The sequence below is a fragment of the Mobula birostris genome, chromosome 1 (assembly GCF_030028105.1).
Source record: "Mobula birostris isolate sMobBir1 chromosome 1, sMobBir1.hap1, whole genome shotgun sequence".
NCBI lineage: Eukaryota > Metazoa > Chordata > Chondrichthyes > Myliobatiformes > Myliobatidae > Mobula > Mobula birostris.
Window position 1 is genome coordinate 44,314,982 of NC_092370.1, and position 18,796 is coordinate 44,333,777.

At 39.4% G+C, this 18,796-nt stretch overlaps 1 protein-coding gene across 1 annotated transcript in view; it reads right to left on the reverse strand.

Moving 5' to 3' along the window:
- Nucleotides 1–18,796, reverse strand: part of LOC140196008 (NSFL1 cofactor p47-like) — a 64,605-nt gene that overhangs the window by 21,625 nt on the left and 24,184 nt on the right. Inside the window, exons 2-7 of the mRNA XM_072254699.1 lie at nt 15,707–15,807; nt 13,417–13,494; nt 11,635–11,800; nt 8,667–8,759; nt 955–1,064; nt 81–218 (exon numbers count right to left, since the gene is read on the reverse strand). Of these exons, the coding sequence (XP_072110800.1) occupies nt 81–218; nt 955–1,064; nt 8,667–8,759; nt 11,635–11,800; nt 13,417–13,494; nt 15,707–15,807 (686 nt within the window). The remainder of the gene's footprint in view (nt 1–80; nt 219–954; nt 1,065–8,666; nt 8,760–11,634; nt 11,801–13,416; nt 13,495–15,706; nt 15,808–18,796) is intronic.

The window sequence follows — 18,796 nt, forward strand, 5'->3', positions numbered from 1 at the left end:
CTAGCAACTTTCTAAATAAAGTTCTATAGAGATAATAATCTACAAAATGGAATATGAAAAGCCAGATACTTATTTCCTACCTTCCCAATTTTTGTCCATCTCCAGAAAATGCCTTAAACTTCAACTTGTGCTTTAAATATTCTTCACTTCTGTGATCCTCCATATCCAAACTTACTTGACTTCTATGAACCAATTTTTGGAGCTCCGCAGGAATTTCCCTGGATAGAATGCACATAAGGAACAGAACCTAAATGCTTTAAATGTCAGACAAGCTCAAAGTTGTTGCAAACATGCCAAAGTAATTGAACTCTGACTGAATGAGCCATGAGGAAGATAGGACAAAAGTGAAAGAAGAATAGCAAGGAAAGGGAAAATAAACATTAGTATACGATAGGGTCTTTTAAGAGACTTTTGCATAGGTACATGGAGCTTAGAACAATATAGGGCTATGGGTAAGCCTAGTAAATTCTAAGGTAGGGACATGTTTGGCACAACTTTGTGGGCCGATGGGCCTGTATTGTGCTGTAGGTTTTCTGTGTTTCTAAAACAGATAGTACACTACATAATGGTCAAGGAAGGTTGATTGGACATGACCCATAGCACATATGAAGAAGAAAAAAGTATAATGACAGGGAAACACACAACCAGCTTTTTCCACTGAGGTTGAGTGAGACTATAACCAGAAGCCATGAGTTAAGGATGAAAGGTGAAAAGTTTAAGGGGAACATAAACTTCCACATGCTCATGACCCTCTTCACTCAGAGGGTCATGAGCATGTGGAAGAAGCTGTCAGCACTTGTCCTGGTCACGGGACAGGTTGATGGGAGGAGGCAGTTCAGATGAGCTGAAGAGACTGTTTCTGTGCTGTACTTTTCTATGACTCTCTGACACAACATAAATGATACTTGTATTAATTTTTTTTCCACATCAGAATCATTCTATGAACAAACTTACCCCCTGCTAATGGATTCCAAGAACTCTGCGTTTTTAGGGTCTGTGTAGGTTCTGAGTTCTCCATCATCCAAACTGAAGCCATTTTTCCACAACTTTAGCAAAATCTGAACCTGTCAAGAATCAAATACCTACACAAGTCACACAAATTTTTGGGAAAAGAAATCCATACACACAGAATAATTGATAATCAAGAATTAAGATCACTTTAAAAAGTGAAAAAACTGAACAGTTAGCTGTGATTTTTGTAGTAGTAAATAAGACTCTTAGAAGCAACAGCTGGACTGACAGTACCTGTGAGATTGATGGCAGATATAAAGAGAGGCAGGTAGAGTGGGAGCAGTCATTTAAGGAACTGCTTGGATAATATTTTCCCTTCATAGACCTAATAGAGACCAATGGGGACATCTTTCTCTCAAAAACCAATAGCGACTCAGGTCACCACACTGATTAGACCACACTGTGTGCAGTTCAGATCGCCATGCTTTTTTAAGAATAAGACTACACCAGAGAAAGAACGGAAGAGATTAAATACTCTTTAAGAAGTGAGGAAGGCAAAGGAAAGGAAATTATAGACCAGTTAGCCTAACCTCCGTGGCTGGGAAAGTGTTGGAATCTATTATTAAGGATGAGATTTCGGGGTCTTAAAGACTAATAATAAAATAAGTCAAAGTCAGCATAGTTTCTGTGAAGGGAAACCTTGCCTGATAAATCTGTTTGTTCTTTGAGGATGTAACAATCAGAATGGACAAAGGAAAGGCAGTGGACGTCATCTACGTGGATTTTCAGAAGGCATTTGATAAGGCACCACACGAGGCTGTTTAACAAGATAAACAGCATTACAGGAAAGATACTGGCATAATGGACAGAGGAATAGCTGACAGGCAGGAGACAGAGAATGAGAATAAAGGGGGCCTTTTCTGGTTGGCTGCCAATGACCAGTGATGTTCTTCAGGAGTCAGTATTAGGATGGTTACTTTTTGCATTGTTTGTCAGTGATTTAGATAATGGAACTGATGGCATTGTGGCAAAGTTTGCAGATGATACGAAGATAAATGGAGGGGTAGGTAATGCTGAGGGAGCAATGTGATTGCAGCAGGACTTAAGACATATTGGAAGGATGGGCAAAAACGTAGCAGTTAGATTACATTGTTTGGAAATGTATGATGATCGATTTTGGTAAAAGGAACAATAGTGCAGACCGTTATCTAAATGCGTAAAAAATTCAAACATCAAGGATGCAGAGGGACTTAGGAGGTCTTGTGCAAGAGTCCCAGTCGGTTAATTTACAGGTTGAGTCTGTGGTAAAGGTGGCAAATGAAATGTTCGTATTTATTGCAAGGGAAAGAGATTATAAAAGCAAGGAGATAATGCTGAGGCTTTATAAGACACTAGTCAGGCCACACTTGGAGTATTGCCAACAGTTTTGGGCCATATATCTCTGAATGATGGATGTGTTGTCTTTGGAAAAAGTCTGGAGGAGGTTTACGAGGATGACTCTGGGAATAAAAGGGTTAACATATGAGGAGTGTTTGGCAGGTTTGAGCCTGTACTCACTGGAATTTAGAAGAATGTGGGGTGATCTCATTAAAACCTACCAAATGTTGAAAGGAGTAGATAAGGTGAATGCAGACAGTATGTTTCCTGTGGTGGGGGTATCCAGAACTAGAGGGCATAGCCTCAAAACTGAGAGGCAACCTTTTCGAACAGAGGTAAGGAGGAATTTTTTTAGCCAGAGAGTAGTGACTCTGTGAAATGCTCTGCCGCAGACTGCAGTGGAGGCCAAGTCCGTGGGTATATTTAAGGTAAGTTGATCGTTTCCTGATCGGTCAGGGCATCAAAGGATATTAAGTGAAGGTAGGTGTATGGGGTTGAGTGTGATCTGGAATCAGCCATGATAGAATAGTGGAGCAGACTCGATGGGTGAATTGGCCTAATTCTGCTCCTATGTCTTAAGGTCTTATGTTTCTAGGATTGGAAGACTTTAGTAAAGGAGAGAGATTGGATAGGCTATTTGTTCTTGCTGGATTGATGGGTGACAATTATAGAGCTATATAAAATAAGAGGCATAAATAAAGTGGAGAGTCATATCCTTTTTTCAGGTGGTAATATCAAAATATAAGTACATAGAGGGGGAAAGAGTTTAAGGGGTTTGAGGGAAAATTGAGTGTTTGATACCTGGAACTCGCTGCTAGAGGTGATGGTGCAGTCACATACTATCATTTAGTCGTGCATTTAAATTCAACTTCTACTTCTTTCACTCCATTGTCTGGTTTGGACAATACACACGTCAGTAATGATTCTTCAACCAGATCTGTTTAATCTCTTCAAATATGCTACTGATTCCCTGCCGGGGTATTTGGCTTTCTGATGACCAAAAGTCTTGGTTTTAAAGACACTCAAATCTGGGTGTTTCCAATCAAGAAAGCATAGATGAACTGGGTAATCCACTCTCTTCTGAAGTCTAGCTCTGTAGCATTTAAATCAGGTGACCCTGACCTTAACAAGAAATCAAGATATAAAAACATAGAAAACCTAAAGCACGGCCAGCTGGTGGTGCAATGACATCAGCACCGTATGCTGGAACTGAGGTTCCCGGGTTTGAACCCAGCGGGTCCGCTCCCGAGTACGCTTTCTATCCGTGCTGGGTTGAGTGTCGAGATCGCAACTTGACCTTATAAAATAAAGGGAAAAATACTGCAAAATGTCTGTGTGAGGAGTGGCGTGCCACACAGTCTCTCTATCTCGCTCCGAGCCTTGTAAGGGCATGAAAAAGACATCGTCCTGTGAACATCGCACACTCACGGACGCAGGCACAGATGCATGCGCACGCAAAAAGAACCTACAGCACAAAACAGGCCCTTCGGCCCACAATGCTGTGCCTAACATATACTTACTTTAGAAATTACCTAGGGTTACCTATAGCCCTCTATTTTTCTAAGCTCCATGTACCTATCCAGGCGTCTCTTAAAAGGCCTTATCGTATCGCCTCCACCACCATCGCTGGCAGCCCATACCGCGCACTCACCACTCTCTGCATAATAAAAAACTTACCCCTGGCACCTCCTCTGTACCTACTTCCAAGCACCTTAAAACTGTACCCACTTGTGTTAGCCACTTCAGCCCTGGGAAAAAGCCTCTGACTATCCACACAATCAATGCCTCTCATTATCTTATACACCTCTATCAGGTCACCTCTCATCCTCCGATGCTCCAAGGAGAAAAGGCTGAGTTCACTCAACCTATTCTCAAAAGGCATGCTCCCCAATCCAGGCCACATTCTCTTAAATCTCCTCTGCACCCTTCCTATAGTTTCCACATCCTTCCTGTGCTGAGGTGACCAGAACTGAGCACAGTACTCCAAGTGGTACTGACCAGGGTCCTATATCGCTGTAACATTACCTCTCGGCTCTTAAACTCAATCCCACGGTTGGTGAAGGCCAATACACCATATGCCTTCTTAAGCATAGAGTTAACTTGCGCAGCAGCTTTGAATATCCTATGGACTCAGACCCCAGGATTCCTCTGATCCTCCACATTGCCAAGAGTCTTACCATTAATACTATATTCTGCCATTATATTTAACCTACCAAAATGAACCACCTCACACTTATCTGGGTTGAACTCCATCTGCCACTGCTCAGCCCAGTTTTGCACTCTATCAATGTCCTGCTGTAATCTCTGACAGCCCTCCACACTATCCACAACACCCCCAACCTTGCTGTCATCAGCAAAGGTACTAACCCATCCCTCCACTTCCTCATCCAGGTCACTTATAAAAATCACAAAGAGAAGGGGTCCCAGAACAGATCCCTGAGGCACACCACTGGTCACCGACCTCCATGCAGAATATGACCCGCCTACAACCACCCTTTGCCTTCTGTGGGCAAGCCAATTCTGGATCTACAAAGCAATGTCCCCTTGGATCCCATGCCTCCTTACTTTCTCAATAAGCCTTGCATGGGGTACCTTATCAAATACCTTGCTGAAATCCATATACACATCTACTGCTCTACCTTCATCAATGTGTTTAGTCACATCCTCAAAAAAATTCAATCAGGCTCGTAAGGCACAACCTGCATTTGACAAAGCCATGCTGACTATTCCTAATCATATTATGCCTCTCCAAATGATCATAAATACTGCCTCTCAGGATCTTTTCTATCAACTTACCAACCACTGAAGTAAGACTCACTGGTCTATGATTTCCTGGACTATCTCTACTCCCTTTCTTGAATAAAGGAACAACATCTGCAACCCCCCAATCCTCTGGAACCTCTCCCGTCCCCATCGATGATGCAAAGATCATTGCCAGAGGCTCAGCAATCTCCTCCCTTGCCTCCCACAATAGACTGGCGTACATCTCATCTGGTCCCGGAGACTTATCCAACTTGATACTTTCCGAAAGCTCCAGCACATCCTCTTTCTTAATGTCTATATGCTCAAGCTTTTCAATCCGCTGTAAGTCATCCCTACAATCGCCAAGATCCTTTTCCGTAGTGAACACTGAAGCAAAGTATTCATTAAGTACCCTTGCTATCTCCTCCGGTTCCATACACACTTTTCCACTGTCACACTTGATTGGCCCTATTCTCTCACGTCTTATCCTCTTACATACTTCATACAGCTGTGATAGGACTTACATGCTTTAACAAGTTACAAAATGAAGTCAAGCAGCGTCAATGACAACAGAACATCCCTTTCTGATGAGTTTAACACATTCTACACACATTTTGAATGGCAACGGGAAGGTTACCTCCCACCCTGACTGTCTCCATGCACCCAAATCTACAGTCACTACCACAGACGCAAGATCAGTTTTCTGGAGAGTGAACCTGAAGAAAGCGTCGCGTCTGGATGGCGTCCTGGCCCACGTTCTAAGTGCCGATCAGCTGGTGTGTGTATTTGTAGATATCTTTAACCTCTTGCTGCTTCAGGCTGTGATCCCCTCCTGCTTTAAAGGCACTATCAATCCAGTACATAAGAAAAACAAAATAACCTGTCTTAATATCTACCGCCCTATGGCTCTGACATCTATCCTTGTGAAGTGCTTTGAGAAGCTGGTCACATCAACTCCAGCTTTCCATTAAATTTCAACCGACTGCAATTTACCTATTACAGAAACAGGTCTATGGCAGATGCTATCTACCTTGCTCTGCACTCACCTCTGGAGCATCTGTACAGTAAAGACACCCATGTCGCACTACAGCTCTGCCTTCAGTACTATGTTAGTCAGTACTATGATTCAAAGCAAACTCATCACCAAACTCCAGACCCTGAGAGTCAATGGCTTCCTCTGCAAACGGATTATCTGACTTCCTGACCAACAGACTGCAATCAGTAAGGACAGGAAGCAACACTTCCATCACCATTATTCTAAACATTAGTGCTGCACAATGTTGCATCCTCACCCCCTATCTCTGCTCCCTGTACACTCACCACTGAGAGACCAGATTCTGCTCTAACTCCACTGACAAGTTTGCAGATGATACCAGCATAGTGGGCTCCATCTCAAATAACGATGATTTGGAGTACGAGAAGATTATAGAGGGCTTAGTGACTAGGTGTCAATATCCACAAAATAAAAAAAGCTGGTCACTGACTTCAGAAGGGGGAGCAATCACATGCTCTTGTATATATCAAGAGTGTTGAGGTTGAAAGAGTTAAGGGCTTCAAGTTCCTAGGTGTGAACATCACCAACAGCCTGTCTTGGTCCAAAAAGGTTGATGGCACAGTGAAGAAAGCTCATAAATGCCTCTACTTCTTTGGGAGGCTAAAGAGATTTTTCATGTTTCTGTCGACCATTACCAATTTTGTGAAATCAATGGACCATACAAACTATTCTGTTTGGATACATAAAAGCTTAGTATGGTAAATGCTCTTCATGCGACTATTAAAAACTGCAAAGTTGTGGACATAGCTCAACACATCACAAGAACCAGCCCTTCTCTGGACTCTGTCTATGCTTCTCGCTGCCTCAGTAAAGCAAAGTATAATCAAAGATCCTAGGTAATCACTCTTCTCCCATCTCCCATTGGGAAGATACAAAAGCTTCAACACGAGGAAATCTGCAGATGCTGGAAATTCAAGCAACACACATAAAATGCTGGTGGAATGCAGCAGGCCAGGCAGGCCAGGAAGAAGTACAGTCAACATTTTGGGCCAAGGCCCTTCATCAGGACTAACTAAAAGAAGAGATAGTAAGAGATTTGAAAGTGGGAGGGGGAGGGGGAGATCCAAAATGATAGGAGAAAACAGGAGGGGGAGGGATAAAGCTAAGCGCTGGAAAGTTGATTGCCAAAAGGGATATAAGGCTGGAGAAGGGAGAGGATCATGGGACGGGAGGCCTAGGGAGAAAGGAAGGGGGAGGGGAGCACCAGAGGAAGATGGAGAGAAGGCAAGGAGTTATTGTGAGAGGGACAGAGAGAGAGAAGGGAAAAAAATAAATAAATAAACAAAGGGATGGGGTAAGAAGGGGAGGAAGTGCATAAACGGAGGTTAGATAAATCAGTGTTCATGCCATCAGGTTGGAGGCTACCCAGATAGAATATAAGGTGTTGTTCCTCCAACCTGAGTGTGGCTTCATCTTTACAGTAGAGGAGGCCGTGGATAGACATATCAGAATGAGAATGGGACGTGGAATTAAAATGTGTGGCCACTGGGAGACCCTGCTTTCCCTGACGGACAGAGCGTAGGTGTTCAGTGAAATGGTCTCCCAGTCTGCGTCGGGTCTCACCAATATATAGAAGGCCGCACCAGGGGCACCGGACACAGTATATCACACCAGCTGACTCACAGGTGAAGTGTCGCCTCACCTGGAAGGACTGTCCAGGGCCCTGAATGGTGGTGAGGGAGAGCTTGAAAGTATATTTCATCAGGTTCAATGATAACTTCTACCCCACTATTATCATACTCCCAAATGGACTTTTTATATGGTGACTCTTGGCCTCAAAAGCTACTTCGTTATGATCCTGTCTTTTATCATTTACCTGCAGTACACTTTTTTCATAGTTTTTACACATTATTCTGCATTGTAATTGCTTTACTTTATTCTAGTTGAATGCAGTGTCATGATTTGAACAATATGCTTTTCATTGTATCTCATGTCCACGTGACAATAATAAACCAACACCAGTACCAGATCTTTAGAGCAAGCTATCAAGAAGGTGAGTTGTGAGTGGTGTTCCTTATCCCATCAATTTCAAAATCTGAACTATTGCCCTTATGGCATTTTCTTGAGGTTTACTCTCAAAAAATTGGAATCTTTTGTAACTTGGAAATATATCCTCATTCATTCATTATATTAATGTCCCAGAACTCCCTCCTTACTAACGCCGTGGAACATGGATTGCTGAGGTTGAGCAAGGAAACTTCCTTGACTACTATCCTGACTAGAATAAGGGATGGGCAATAAATACTGATAAGTTCACATTCTGGTTCTTTGGGCGGAAAACAAAGAAAACACCATTTTCACTCTAACATGAACATGTCCTTTATTCCACGCCACACTTTCCGCCCTACGTTAACTCACGTGTTCACATTAAGAAGGTCTTCCAAATAAAGTTGGCAATTGATGTCTAAGCAGAATATATGAAAGGGACAATTCCCAGTGAGAGTACAGATTATAAGACACTACACAAGCAGGTTTGAGAAATATAGAGTAATTAATTCCCGAGACCTTCTTTAACCTCCAGCCTTAAATTGTCACAACTCACGTCAAGGTTAGAATCTTGTTTTTTATCTTGTGAAACATATTCAGATGATTCTTGTGACGATGCTCCCAATCGGTATCCACCACCAGCAAATGGCTGCAAAATAAATTTTAAAAATTGCAATAACTGCTACCACATATATCTTGGTCTCTATTCACATTACTTACTGAAGCATTAAAAATCTTTAAGTATCAATAACTAAATATTATTTAGATTAGCAAATTTGAAGATCTCTCAATGTCAGCTTGAAGGAGTGCAGAGAAACTTTATATGGATGTAGACGGGACGTTGGCTCCTGAGTTACAAGAATAGGTTGAAAAGTTAGGAGTGCAGGAGAATGAGGGAAGATGTATTGATGTATACAAAGTTATGAGGGGTATACATAAGGTGAATGCCTGCAGGCGTTTTCCCCTCTGGTTGAGTGAGACAAGAACAACAGGTCATAGGTTTAAGGGGAAAGGTAAAACATTTAAGAGGAATCTGAGATGGAATTCGGAGGGTGGTGAAAGTGTGGAATGAGCTGCTAGCGATGCAGGTTCAGCTGCAGCATTTAAAAAATGTTTGGATAAGAATATGAATGAAAGGGGTATGGAAGGCTATGGACCCAGTGCAAGTAAATGGGAGTAGGTTAAAAAAAACGGAACGGCATGGACTAGGTGAGTCAAATATACTACACCTGTTGTCTTTCTGTGTTTGCAGTGCTCTGTGATTCTGACCAGAGCTCCCATGTGAGGCAAACATTTTAAAATGAAAGACAACATTATAGAATATAACCCTTCTACATTATTAACAAATCTTATCTCCAAATGAAGGCAGAATACAAAATACATCAAATTTCAGTAACCCGGCATGCTGAAAACATTGGTGATGCTGAACTGGCAATTTTTCAATACCATAGGATGTTACCTCTATAACGAACGGTATTAAAAGGGCAATTTTAAATACTATGCAATATGATAGTAAACTTTCCAGTGAAGCAGGTAAATTGAAAAGGGAGTGGGAAAGGGTACCATTATCTGTTGAGTAGATGCCAAATCACTGGTATTTCCAAATGTTCTGGAAGTTATCGAAGTTTTTCTCAAATCAAATTTAATTAATGATATTTTACTGAAGGTTTCTTTTATTGGAGCCATGAGGAATTTCTGTCACTTCCAGGACTCACTTTGCACATGGATTGCCTAACATCTTTAGTTCACACTGCACTGCTGAGGTAAAGTCTTTCACTCTATAGCTTTATTATTTTAAAGTCTATTAACCTTTAAAGATATATGCTAATATACTTGACCTGATTTATGCTTCTTCACTCCATCAATTTCTCTTTTTGCTGTTAATATTTTATATTATTTAGCTACTTTTGAAATGCTTGCATGAAAATTGGATCTAGAATCATAACTGGGAATGAGCTGACCGCAAGAACAGAACTTTGAAAATGGAATGGCACAAGCACCCAAGGGAAAATGGGGAAAGTACTTTATTGGGAGAGATAGAAAATAGGGTAGAATGGATGTCTCTGCAAGGATTGGCATAAACTCGACGGGCTGAGTGATCTCCCACTGTTCTACATTCTGACATTGGTAGTTACTAATAATATTTTTCAGGCAGCATTAAATTTTTAGAATATTTTGAATGCATGAAGCTCAAGTTCAATGGTATTCAAAATTTCATGGACTTAAATTAACTTGGCTAAAAAAGTAAGCTTTACAAGCAATTCGCACAATAGCCTGCACTAAGGGCGACTAACTGGTTAAGACCATTGCTCTTGTTACCTTAATGGGACAAATATCACACGATATGTCATCACTCTGTTGTGCAGCAGGATGTTGAAACCTTATATTTCATCTTGTTTACTTTTTAAATAACACCCATATGACACATTTTTAAGTATTAACTTAATAACACCCTTTTAGAACCGATTATCAAAACAGATAATGTTGAATTTTCCCAAAAAAATTTCCATTTCAACCACCAATTCAGTTCTTCCACAGATGCTGTCTGGCCTGCTCAGTGTTTCCAGCATTTTCTATTTCTACTTCAGATTTTCAGTTATTTTTATTTTGGTTTGGAGAACTAGTCTAGGGTGCATCACAACCTGGTATAGAAGTTGTCCTGTCCAAGACCGAAAGAAGCTGCAGAAGATCATGAATACGGCACAGCACATCACACAAACCAATCTTCCGTCCTTGGACTCACTTTACACCGCACGCTGTCGGAGCAGCACTGCCAAGATAATCAAGGACACGACCCACCCAGCCAACACACTTTTCGTCCCTCTTCCCTCCGGGAGAAGGCTCAGGAGCTTGAAGACTCGTACGGCCAGATTTGGGAACAGCTTCTTTCCAACTGTGATAAGACTACTGAACGGATCCTGACCCAGATCTGGGCCATACCCTCCAAATACCCAGACCTGCCTCTCGGCTTTTTTGCACTACCTTACTTTCCATTTTTCTATTTTCTATTTATGATTTATAATTTAAATTTTTAATATTTACTAATTTTAACTATTTTTAATATTTAATATTTGTAATCCAGGGAGTGGGAAGCGCAGAATCAAATATCGCCGTGATGATTGTACGTTCTAGTACCAATTGATTGGCGACAGTAAGTATAAAGTAAAGTAGTCACTTGCCCATTTTCTATTATCCATAAAGGTTCCTTACTTAATGCCATAAGATGATTGCTCTATCCTTCTATTGAACTGAATTAAATTGACTTTTATTACTTAAATCCTTTATATACATGAGGAGTAAAAATTTTTACATTTCCTGGATGGTAGCTGCTGGAACAGTTTGTGGTTGGGGTGACTCAGGTCCCCAATGATCCTTTGGGCCCCTTTTGCAGTAAAAAAAATTACTTCTGCTTTACAAAAAAAAAATCAGCATGTTAACTTTTTAAAAAATAGCTAAAAAGAGCAAAATACTATTTTGAGAGCCATGAATTCAGACTGTCTCAAGGCATTCCCACATTCTCTTACCACAGCTCTGTTTGCCTCGCCGACACTTTCTGACCACTGATCCACTGGAACTGCCCCATGTTCCTTAGCTCCTTTAAAAAGGTCATCCACAATGTCATTTAGGTTCTTCTTCTTTGGCGGTTCAACTATTTGTTGGCCACTGTGTTCAGAACCACCTGCATAAAAGCTTAAAAAATTAATGTATACTGAGTGAAATCTAGTGCTTTCATAAACTGACAGAAGCAGCACATTAATAAATGACAATGTCTATCATCACATTTGTTTGCTTCCTAATCTGGCGCAATACGCATCACATTGAAACATCCACTACAGTGCACCCATTCAATGAAATATTGCCTCAGGATAAAAAAAAAGTTTCATCTTTTGCAAGTCTAAATTAATCACCTAATGCAGGCTATATAATTAAATTTATTTGAATAGTTGCAACATTGCTGGAATGGGTTAATACTTCCTTGTATATATCCAAGTAAAATGAGGAAGAAAAAATATTTAATGTGTTAGATACTGATGATTTTACAATTAATCACTTCTGCAATACAGTTATTATTACATGGCTTAAACAAAAAAGTCAATTTGTAAAGTTTTCCCACCAACAATATGCAAAAAAAAAACAAGCAGTTAATATAACGGAATACTACTGATAGAAGGTGCATTGTAAGATGCTAGGAGCCTACTGATTTGACATCAGCTATTCAGAGTTCAAGGCTATATTGTTTTTCAGACTTCCTAGTCTAATCAAGGGAAATCTGTCAACTCAAGATAATTCCAAAAACTATGTGTACTGTAAAACATAGCTTTATCTTGAGTTTTTAAAGTGGCACTCCAAGCCAAAACTTCTGCTTAGCAAATGCTCTGTCCCTTAAACACATATCTTACCCTGCCACCTCCCTCTGCTGCGCCTTCTCCTTCCCTTGTTCCCAAAATCCACTCTCCTCTCATCAGATTCCATCTTCTTCAGCCTTTTACCTTTTCCATCTATAACCTCCCAGCTTCTCACTTCATCCCTCCACCCACCTACCTTCTCCTCATATGGCTTCACCTATTACCTGCTAGCTTGTACTCCTTCCCCTCCCACCTTCTTATCTGGTTTCTTCCCCCATCATTTCCACTCCTGATGAAGGGTCTTTGCCCAAAACTGGTTATTCCTCTCCATAGATGCTGCCTGACTTGCTGAGTTCCTCTAGCATTTTGTATGCGTTACTCTGGATTTCCAGCATCTGCAAAAGCTCGTGTTTTACATAGTTATGTCCCTCATAATTATTTATAAATACGAAAAATTGTGAAACAATTAAATTTTATTTTAATATTTCTGATATTTTGATTACCTTAATTTTGCCTTTTGGCTCATTTCTTTGTGTTGTACTCTAATTGCTTATTTTAAATATCAGGTTAAAACTGTGCTTAATGCTGTCTGGTATATAGGACTCGATAGTCTTCATGAGCTGGGGCAGGGACAAGAGAAGGGTGCCAAAAGAAAAGCGGGTAAAAGTTATTTTGGAATTAATAAAGCCATATTTTGTTATGTTTCATATACAGCTATCTGTTGAAAACTACTCATCGTATGAAATATATCGTTCTTAATTCTATCTCATTATGTGAAATAGTATCTCCATTCCACTGCTGGCAAAAAATTAAATGCAAATTATATTCTATTCAACTAATTGGATGATTCATACTCTACCCCAGAAATCACCTCAGCAAAAGTATTAGTTATTTGACATTCAATACTTCTTGTTGTCTCCAATGCATTGTCAATTTCAAAGAAATGTCACAAACTCTTACTGTTCACCCTCATCAGCCGAGCTGTTACTTTGTTCCTTCTTCAAGTCTTTCAGGGAAGATATCCGGGAGGCACCAGAGCTTGGAGTAGAAATAAAATAATGTTGTTGGATCATTAGGGCAAAAGCTTTTAAAGAATATATAGTTCCAGCTTGTTATTTAATTCAACTATTCACTGTCACTCAATTTTTAATATTCTATTACGTTGGTTGAAAAAAAGAGAAATTAGTGAGTACTGACCCTTCCTCACACCTCCATCTATGGACAGCTAACACTGAATGTCGGGTCACTCTCTCCAATACGCCTCGTTTCTACTGGAGACCTTCCAGGTTATCAAGCCACTAGTTAGACACAACCCTCTCTTACCTCCTCAAGGTCCACTGGCAGGAATGACTGGGCACTACACCAATTTCCTTGGAAATTTCTTGTTCCTCAGAATTTATTTTTCCTACCCTGACTCTATTCTCTCTTCCTTTATCCAGTCTCTTCCCATTTGTGTCTGTAAATTTTCATCATAAACTGAAGAGTAGGAACTGCAGAGAATAAAACAATCCTAACAATCTATTCAAGGATACCAGAAGCTATTCAAGGTTGCAAGGTTTGCAAAGCATGGAAGGTAGCAAGGAAATATTTAAGCATAAATTAGAGAAATTAAAAACCATGAATATTTAATCATGATTAGAATTGGTAAATAAGATATATTTGTATCTGATTACTTTATTATGCTTGTATAGAAAGTAAATGGGTATTTACTTTACAATAACATATATAAAGTAAGACCATTCTCTTGGATGTTAGAAAGCTAAAGTAATAGTGAATTTAAAGCATATTTTATTCTTGTTTTGTCAGACAAAATGAGATGAAGACAAAATCTTTAGTTTGTGGTTAATGCAAAAATGTTTTAAATATCACAAAATGACAGCTGGCCATCAAGTTGACTAACTTCCAATAAATTGATAGACTTGTACGAAAATAACTAACTAAACTTGCTGCACTGGATAAGCAACACACACAAATTGCTGGTGGAACGCAGCAGGCCAGGCAGTATCTATAGGAAGTACAGTTGACATTTCGGGCCGAGACTCTTCATCAGGATCTCAGCCCGAAACATCGACTGTACTTCTTCCTATAGATGCTGCTTGGCCTGCTGCGTTCCACCAGCATTTTGTGTGTGTTGCTTGAATTTCCAGCATCTGCAGATTTCCTCGGGTTTGCACTGGATAAGACTAGATTGCCACTCAACCTATTGCTGCCAGAAAGGGAATTTTTGAAAATGTAGAGTATAATTTCTTCAGATACTTAATTTTTTAAATTAAGAATATGCATAAACACTTTGTATTCTCGTTTGTTTGTAATATTTCTAGCAGCAAAATATAATTAAACTTTCCCATTCAATTGGAAAACTATCATGATTTAAAAGACCTATTGTAGAATAAGTCTGGAACAAAAAAAGTATGCAAAAACAAATTTCACATCATGTAAGACAGTGATAATAAACCCAATTCTGATTTTAATCTGATCAGAAAAGAAGGACGGGCAAATGTCAATATATTTAACCATAACTAACTTGGCTATCTAAGATGTTTTATAATATGATGGATTTTGGAATTCTTAAGCTTGTTCCCACTCAACTGGAACTTTTATTGCCTTTACAATGAAGCACATCTAATAACAAAGTATTTTTCAATATATCAACAATGTGTTAACGAAAGAAAGTCATAAGAAATTCACGGGTTTTATCCCTTTATGAAAGATGCAAGGAGTGCTTTGGAAGGTAATTTTCCTTTTCAGATTTTTGAAGGTTGTTCAAACCAACGAATTGTATTATAAGGACAGATAAAACTTTCACTAAAGTTACAAATATTTTTTCTTTACCTATTTATGGAATGTGGACACTGTTGCTTATCATTTATTTATACTTCCCAAATTTCTCCTGAACTGAAAAGGCAATTAAAACCACGCTAACAGGGCTGAACTCATTGGCCAGATGAGGCAACAATAGCAGATTTCTTACCCCGAAGGTCATTGAACAAGTTAACGTTTTACAACAATCTAACAGCATTGTGATCACAATGCTAAAAAATATCCTGGCAAAACACAAAATTATGATTCGAGTTAGTTGAAGTTTATTTCCAGTGATGGGATCTGAAGTCATGTCTCTCTTCTAACTGCCTGTGCAGAGACTCGAGGGCTACAATATCCAATGAAATAAACCTAAAGCAGTTGAAAAGATGTATCAAACATTTGCAAAAACACAAAACTTTAGTTTGATGTACAACTAGTCATTTCTTACCTACGAACTGCAGGTCTGAAATTAGAGGCATTATTAGACATTGGTACGTCTTGAACTGCTTGATTGTCACTGCCATCCTCAAAGAAACTAGATAGTGCTAGCTGCACAAGAAAACACAACAAAAATATTCTTTAGCTAGCTAGCTTATATATTAGTATTATGTAATTTATTTTGTTAAACTCATTAGAATACAGCTGAAAATATGTTCTCAGCTTTGCAATATACTCAAAGGAGAGAAAGCACAAGTTAATTCTTCTGAAAGTATACTCCAATGTTACAGTTAATCATAAACAGCAGACTCTAAATTCAGGTGCACGTGTTGATAAAAACTATTTTTAAAACACACAGCAAAATCTAGAATTAGTTATCAATAGTTTTTCATGTTTGATTTGTTTAGATACAACATAGTACAGGTCCACAATCCCTTATCCGAAATCCTTGGGGCCAGTTGCATTTCAGAATTCAGAATTTTTCAGATATCAGACTCCCCCCACCCCCACCCCCCACCCAACCCGATACCAAAAAACATGTATGATCAAGTCTCTTATTTAAGCTGTCTCAGTGCGGTGGACTTTAGGACCCAGCAGCACACCAAACCTACGCACATCCTCCCGTATACTTTAGATCATCTCTAGATTACTTATAATACCTAATACAATGTAAATGCTGTGTAAATAATTGTTATACTGTATTGTTTAGGGAATAATGACAAGAAGAAATTTTATTTCCAACAAAAACATTCAATAAAACATAAAAATATATAGCTTCAAACAAACTGAATCAAACACATAGTAAGTGACTTATTGGAATAAATGTAGAACGTTACTGTCACTATAAAACTTCAGTAACTTGTCTTTCTGTTTACTTAAATCATGTACAGTGGTAGTTCCGACACTATTTTCTTCAGTAGGATGCCGCAGAGACACACCACGATCAAGCTTCTGCAATAACTCAACTTTCTGTGTTATTGATAGAGAAGATTCCGTCTCTTTTTCTCATTGTTACCCATAGGGGTATCTGCAGCTCTTTTTCACTGTTGACCTTGTGTTTAATTTCACCGTGAAAACAAAATATCAGCGAACAGCAACTGACGTCTGGCGGCCTTTGCTAGTGCTGCCACGTCACACCTGAGTGACGCCAGCGGTTGGTGAGAAAACCTTCGGTATTCGGAGCTTTTTGGATTTCAGAATTTCCGATAAAGGAATGTGCACTTGTACCAAGCCCCTGCAGCCCAATGAGTCCACGATCCCCTATTACACCCATGTGACCAATTAACTTACTGATCTGTATGTCTTTGAAATTTAAGAGTTCAATGCTGTTTGGGTTTGGGCAGATGGGGCCCATCAGCTGCGGTTGGCAGCTCGTCTAGAAGAAATACTCTGATCTCAAACTTCAGCTAGCTTGCGGCTATACCCACTCATGGGGAAGGTTTTGGGAGTTAAGCCAGAGGGAAGAAATCTGGAGCTGGAGTCCCTAAGGCAGTCCTACATTGAATTCAGCACCAACTGGCAACTCCTGCAACGCCACTGCAAACTGTATCGGTCTCTACCATTCCTTTGGATTCATCAGCTGCTTGGAGATGGGAGAGCCTGCTACACGGGCAACAGCTTGCTCTCCGTATCATACTGCCCTGGCTTGCATATCCACTTGAACAGTTAGGACACAACATCTATAGTCAACTCCAACAACAGAGGCCATCAATAATGCTCAGATAAATTTTAAAATAAACAATTCCATTGTGAGGAAGGAGGACCATTCAAAACAACCACTGATTATAAAAACTCAGATTTATTGAAATTGATGAAATTTCCTTTGTAACATGCTACAGAGTAAAAGTGCTTTAAATTCTTCAGTTAAAACAGTCTTATTTGTGTTTATAGGACTGTTAATGTCATTAAGATGTACCGTGAAGAGCATTATAACTGGTGCATCAGCATCTGCTACAGCACAGGATCGGAAAAAAACTGCAGGAAGTTATAAACGTTGCTAGCTCCATCATGGGCACCAAGCTCTCCAGCATTGAGGACACCTTCAAAAGGCAATGTCTCAAAAAGGCAGATTCCATCATTAAAGACCCCCATCACCCAGAACATGCCCTTTTTTTATTGCTACCATCAAGGTGGTGGTACAGGAGCCTGAAGATGCACAGTTAACATTTCAGGAACAGCTTCCTCCCCTCTGCCACCAGATTTCTGAATAGACAATGAACCCATGAACACTACCTCAGTATTATTCTTCCTCTCTTTCTGCACTACTTATTAATTTAATTTTTAATGTATAACTTTATTATTATGTATTGCAATGTACTGCTGTGACAAAACAACAAATTTCACAACATTTGCCAGTGATATTGAATCTGATTCTGATTAAGCTTTCTTTTCCTCTTCCTGGTTCTCATTCCAGCCCCAACTTTGAAAAGGTATTAGCCAGCGAATTTTTAAGAGTTCCCTATTCAACATTAATTTCATTTTCTCTAGATTCACTTCTAATGCCAGAGAAAGGACAAGAAATGAAATAAATACAATCCATTCATATACTGTACTGCAATAAAGATGTTTCACAGCTGGTCTCTTTACAGTGCACCCTGCCAAGGAGCTGTCCATAGTATGCTTTCAAAACAAGATGAAATTCCGTGGTACAATACATCTAACAAAGTGTTAGCAAAAACAGCTCACTGAATTAAAAATATGGCAAGATCAGAAAATCCCCTGTTTTTAACCTACATGGATTCCTAATGAATGAGATGTAACTGAATCTTTAACACTTTGCTACAGAACAACCTCTCACAAGCCTATTAACTTGACAGATGTGGATATGTACACATACACACGTCATTTTTCCAGAGCATCCAAAATTATTAAACTTTCAAAAATTGTTTAACTTGCAATGTTATTTTTGATATTTTGAGTTTTGATATTCCAATTTATAAAGAATGTCTTTTCCTTTATTTACTGAAAGCTTCAGTTTCAGTGATCTTTCAGGCACCCTGATAACATCAAAGTTACTGATTCCTAAGATCCTCTATTGATAATTTCTGATTACAAATCATACTTGAAAAGGAGAAAGGCACCAGAGCCAATTTATTTTTTT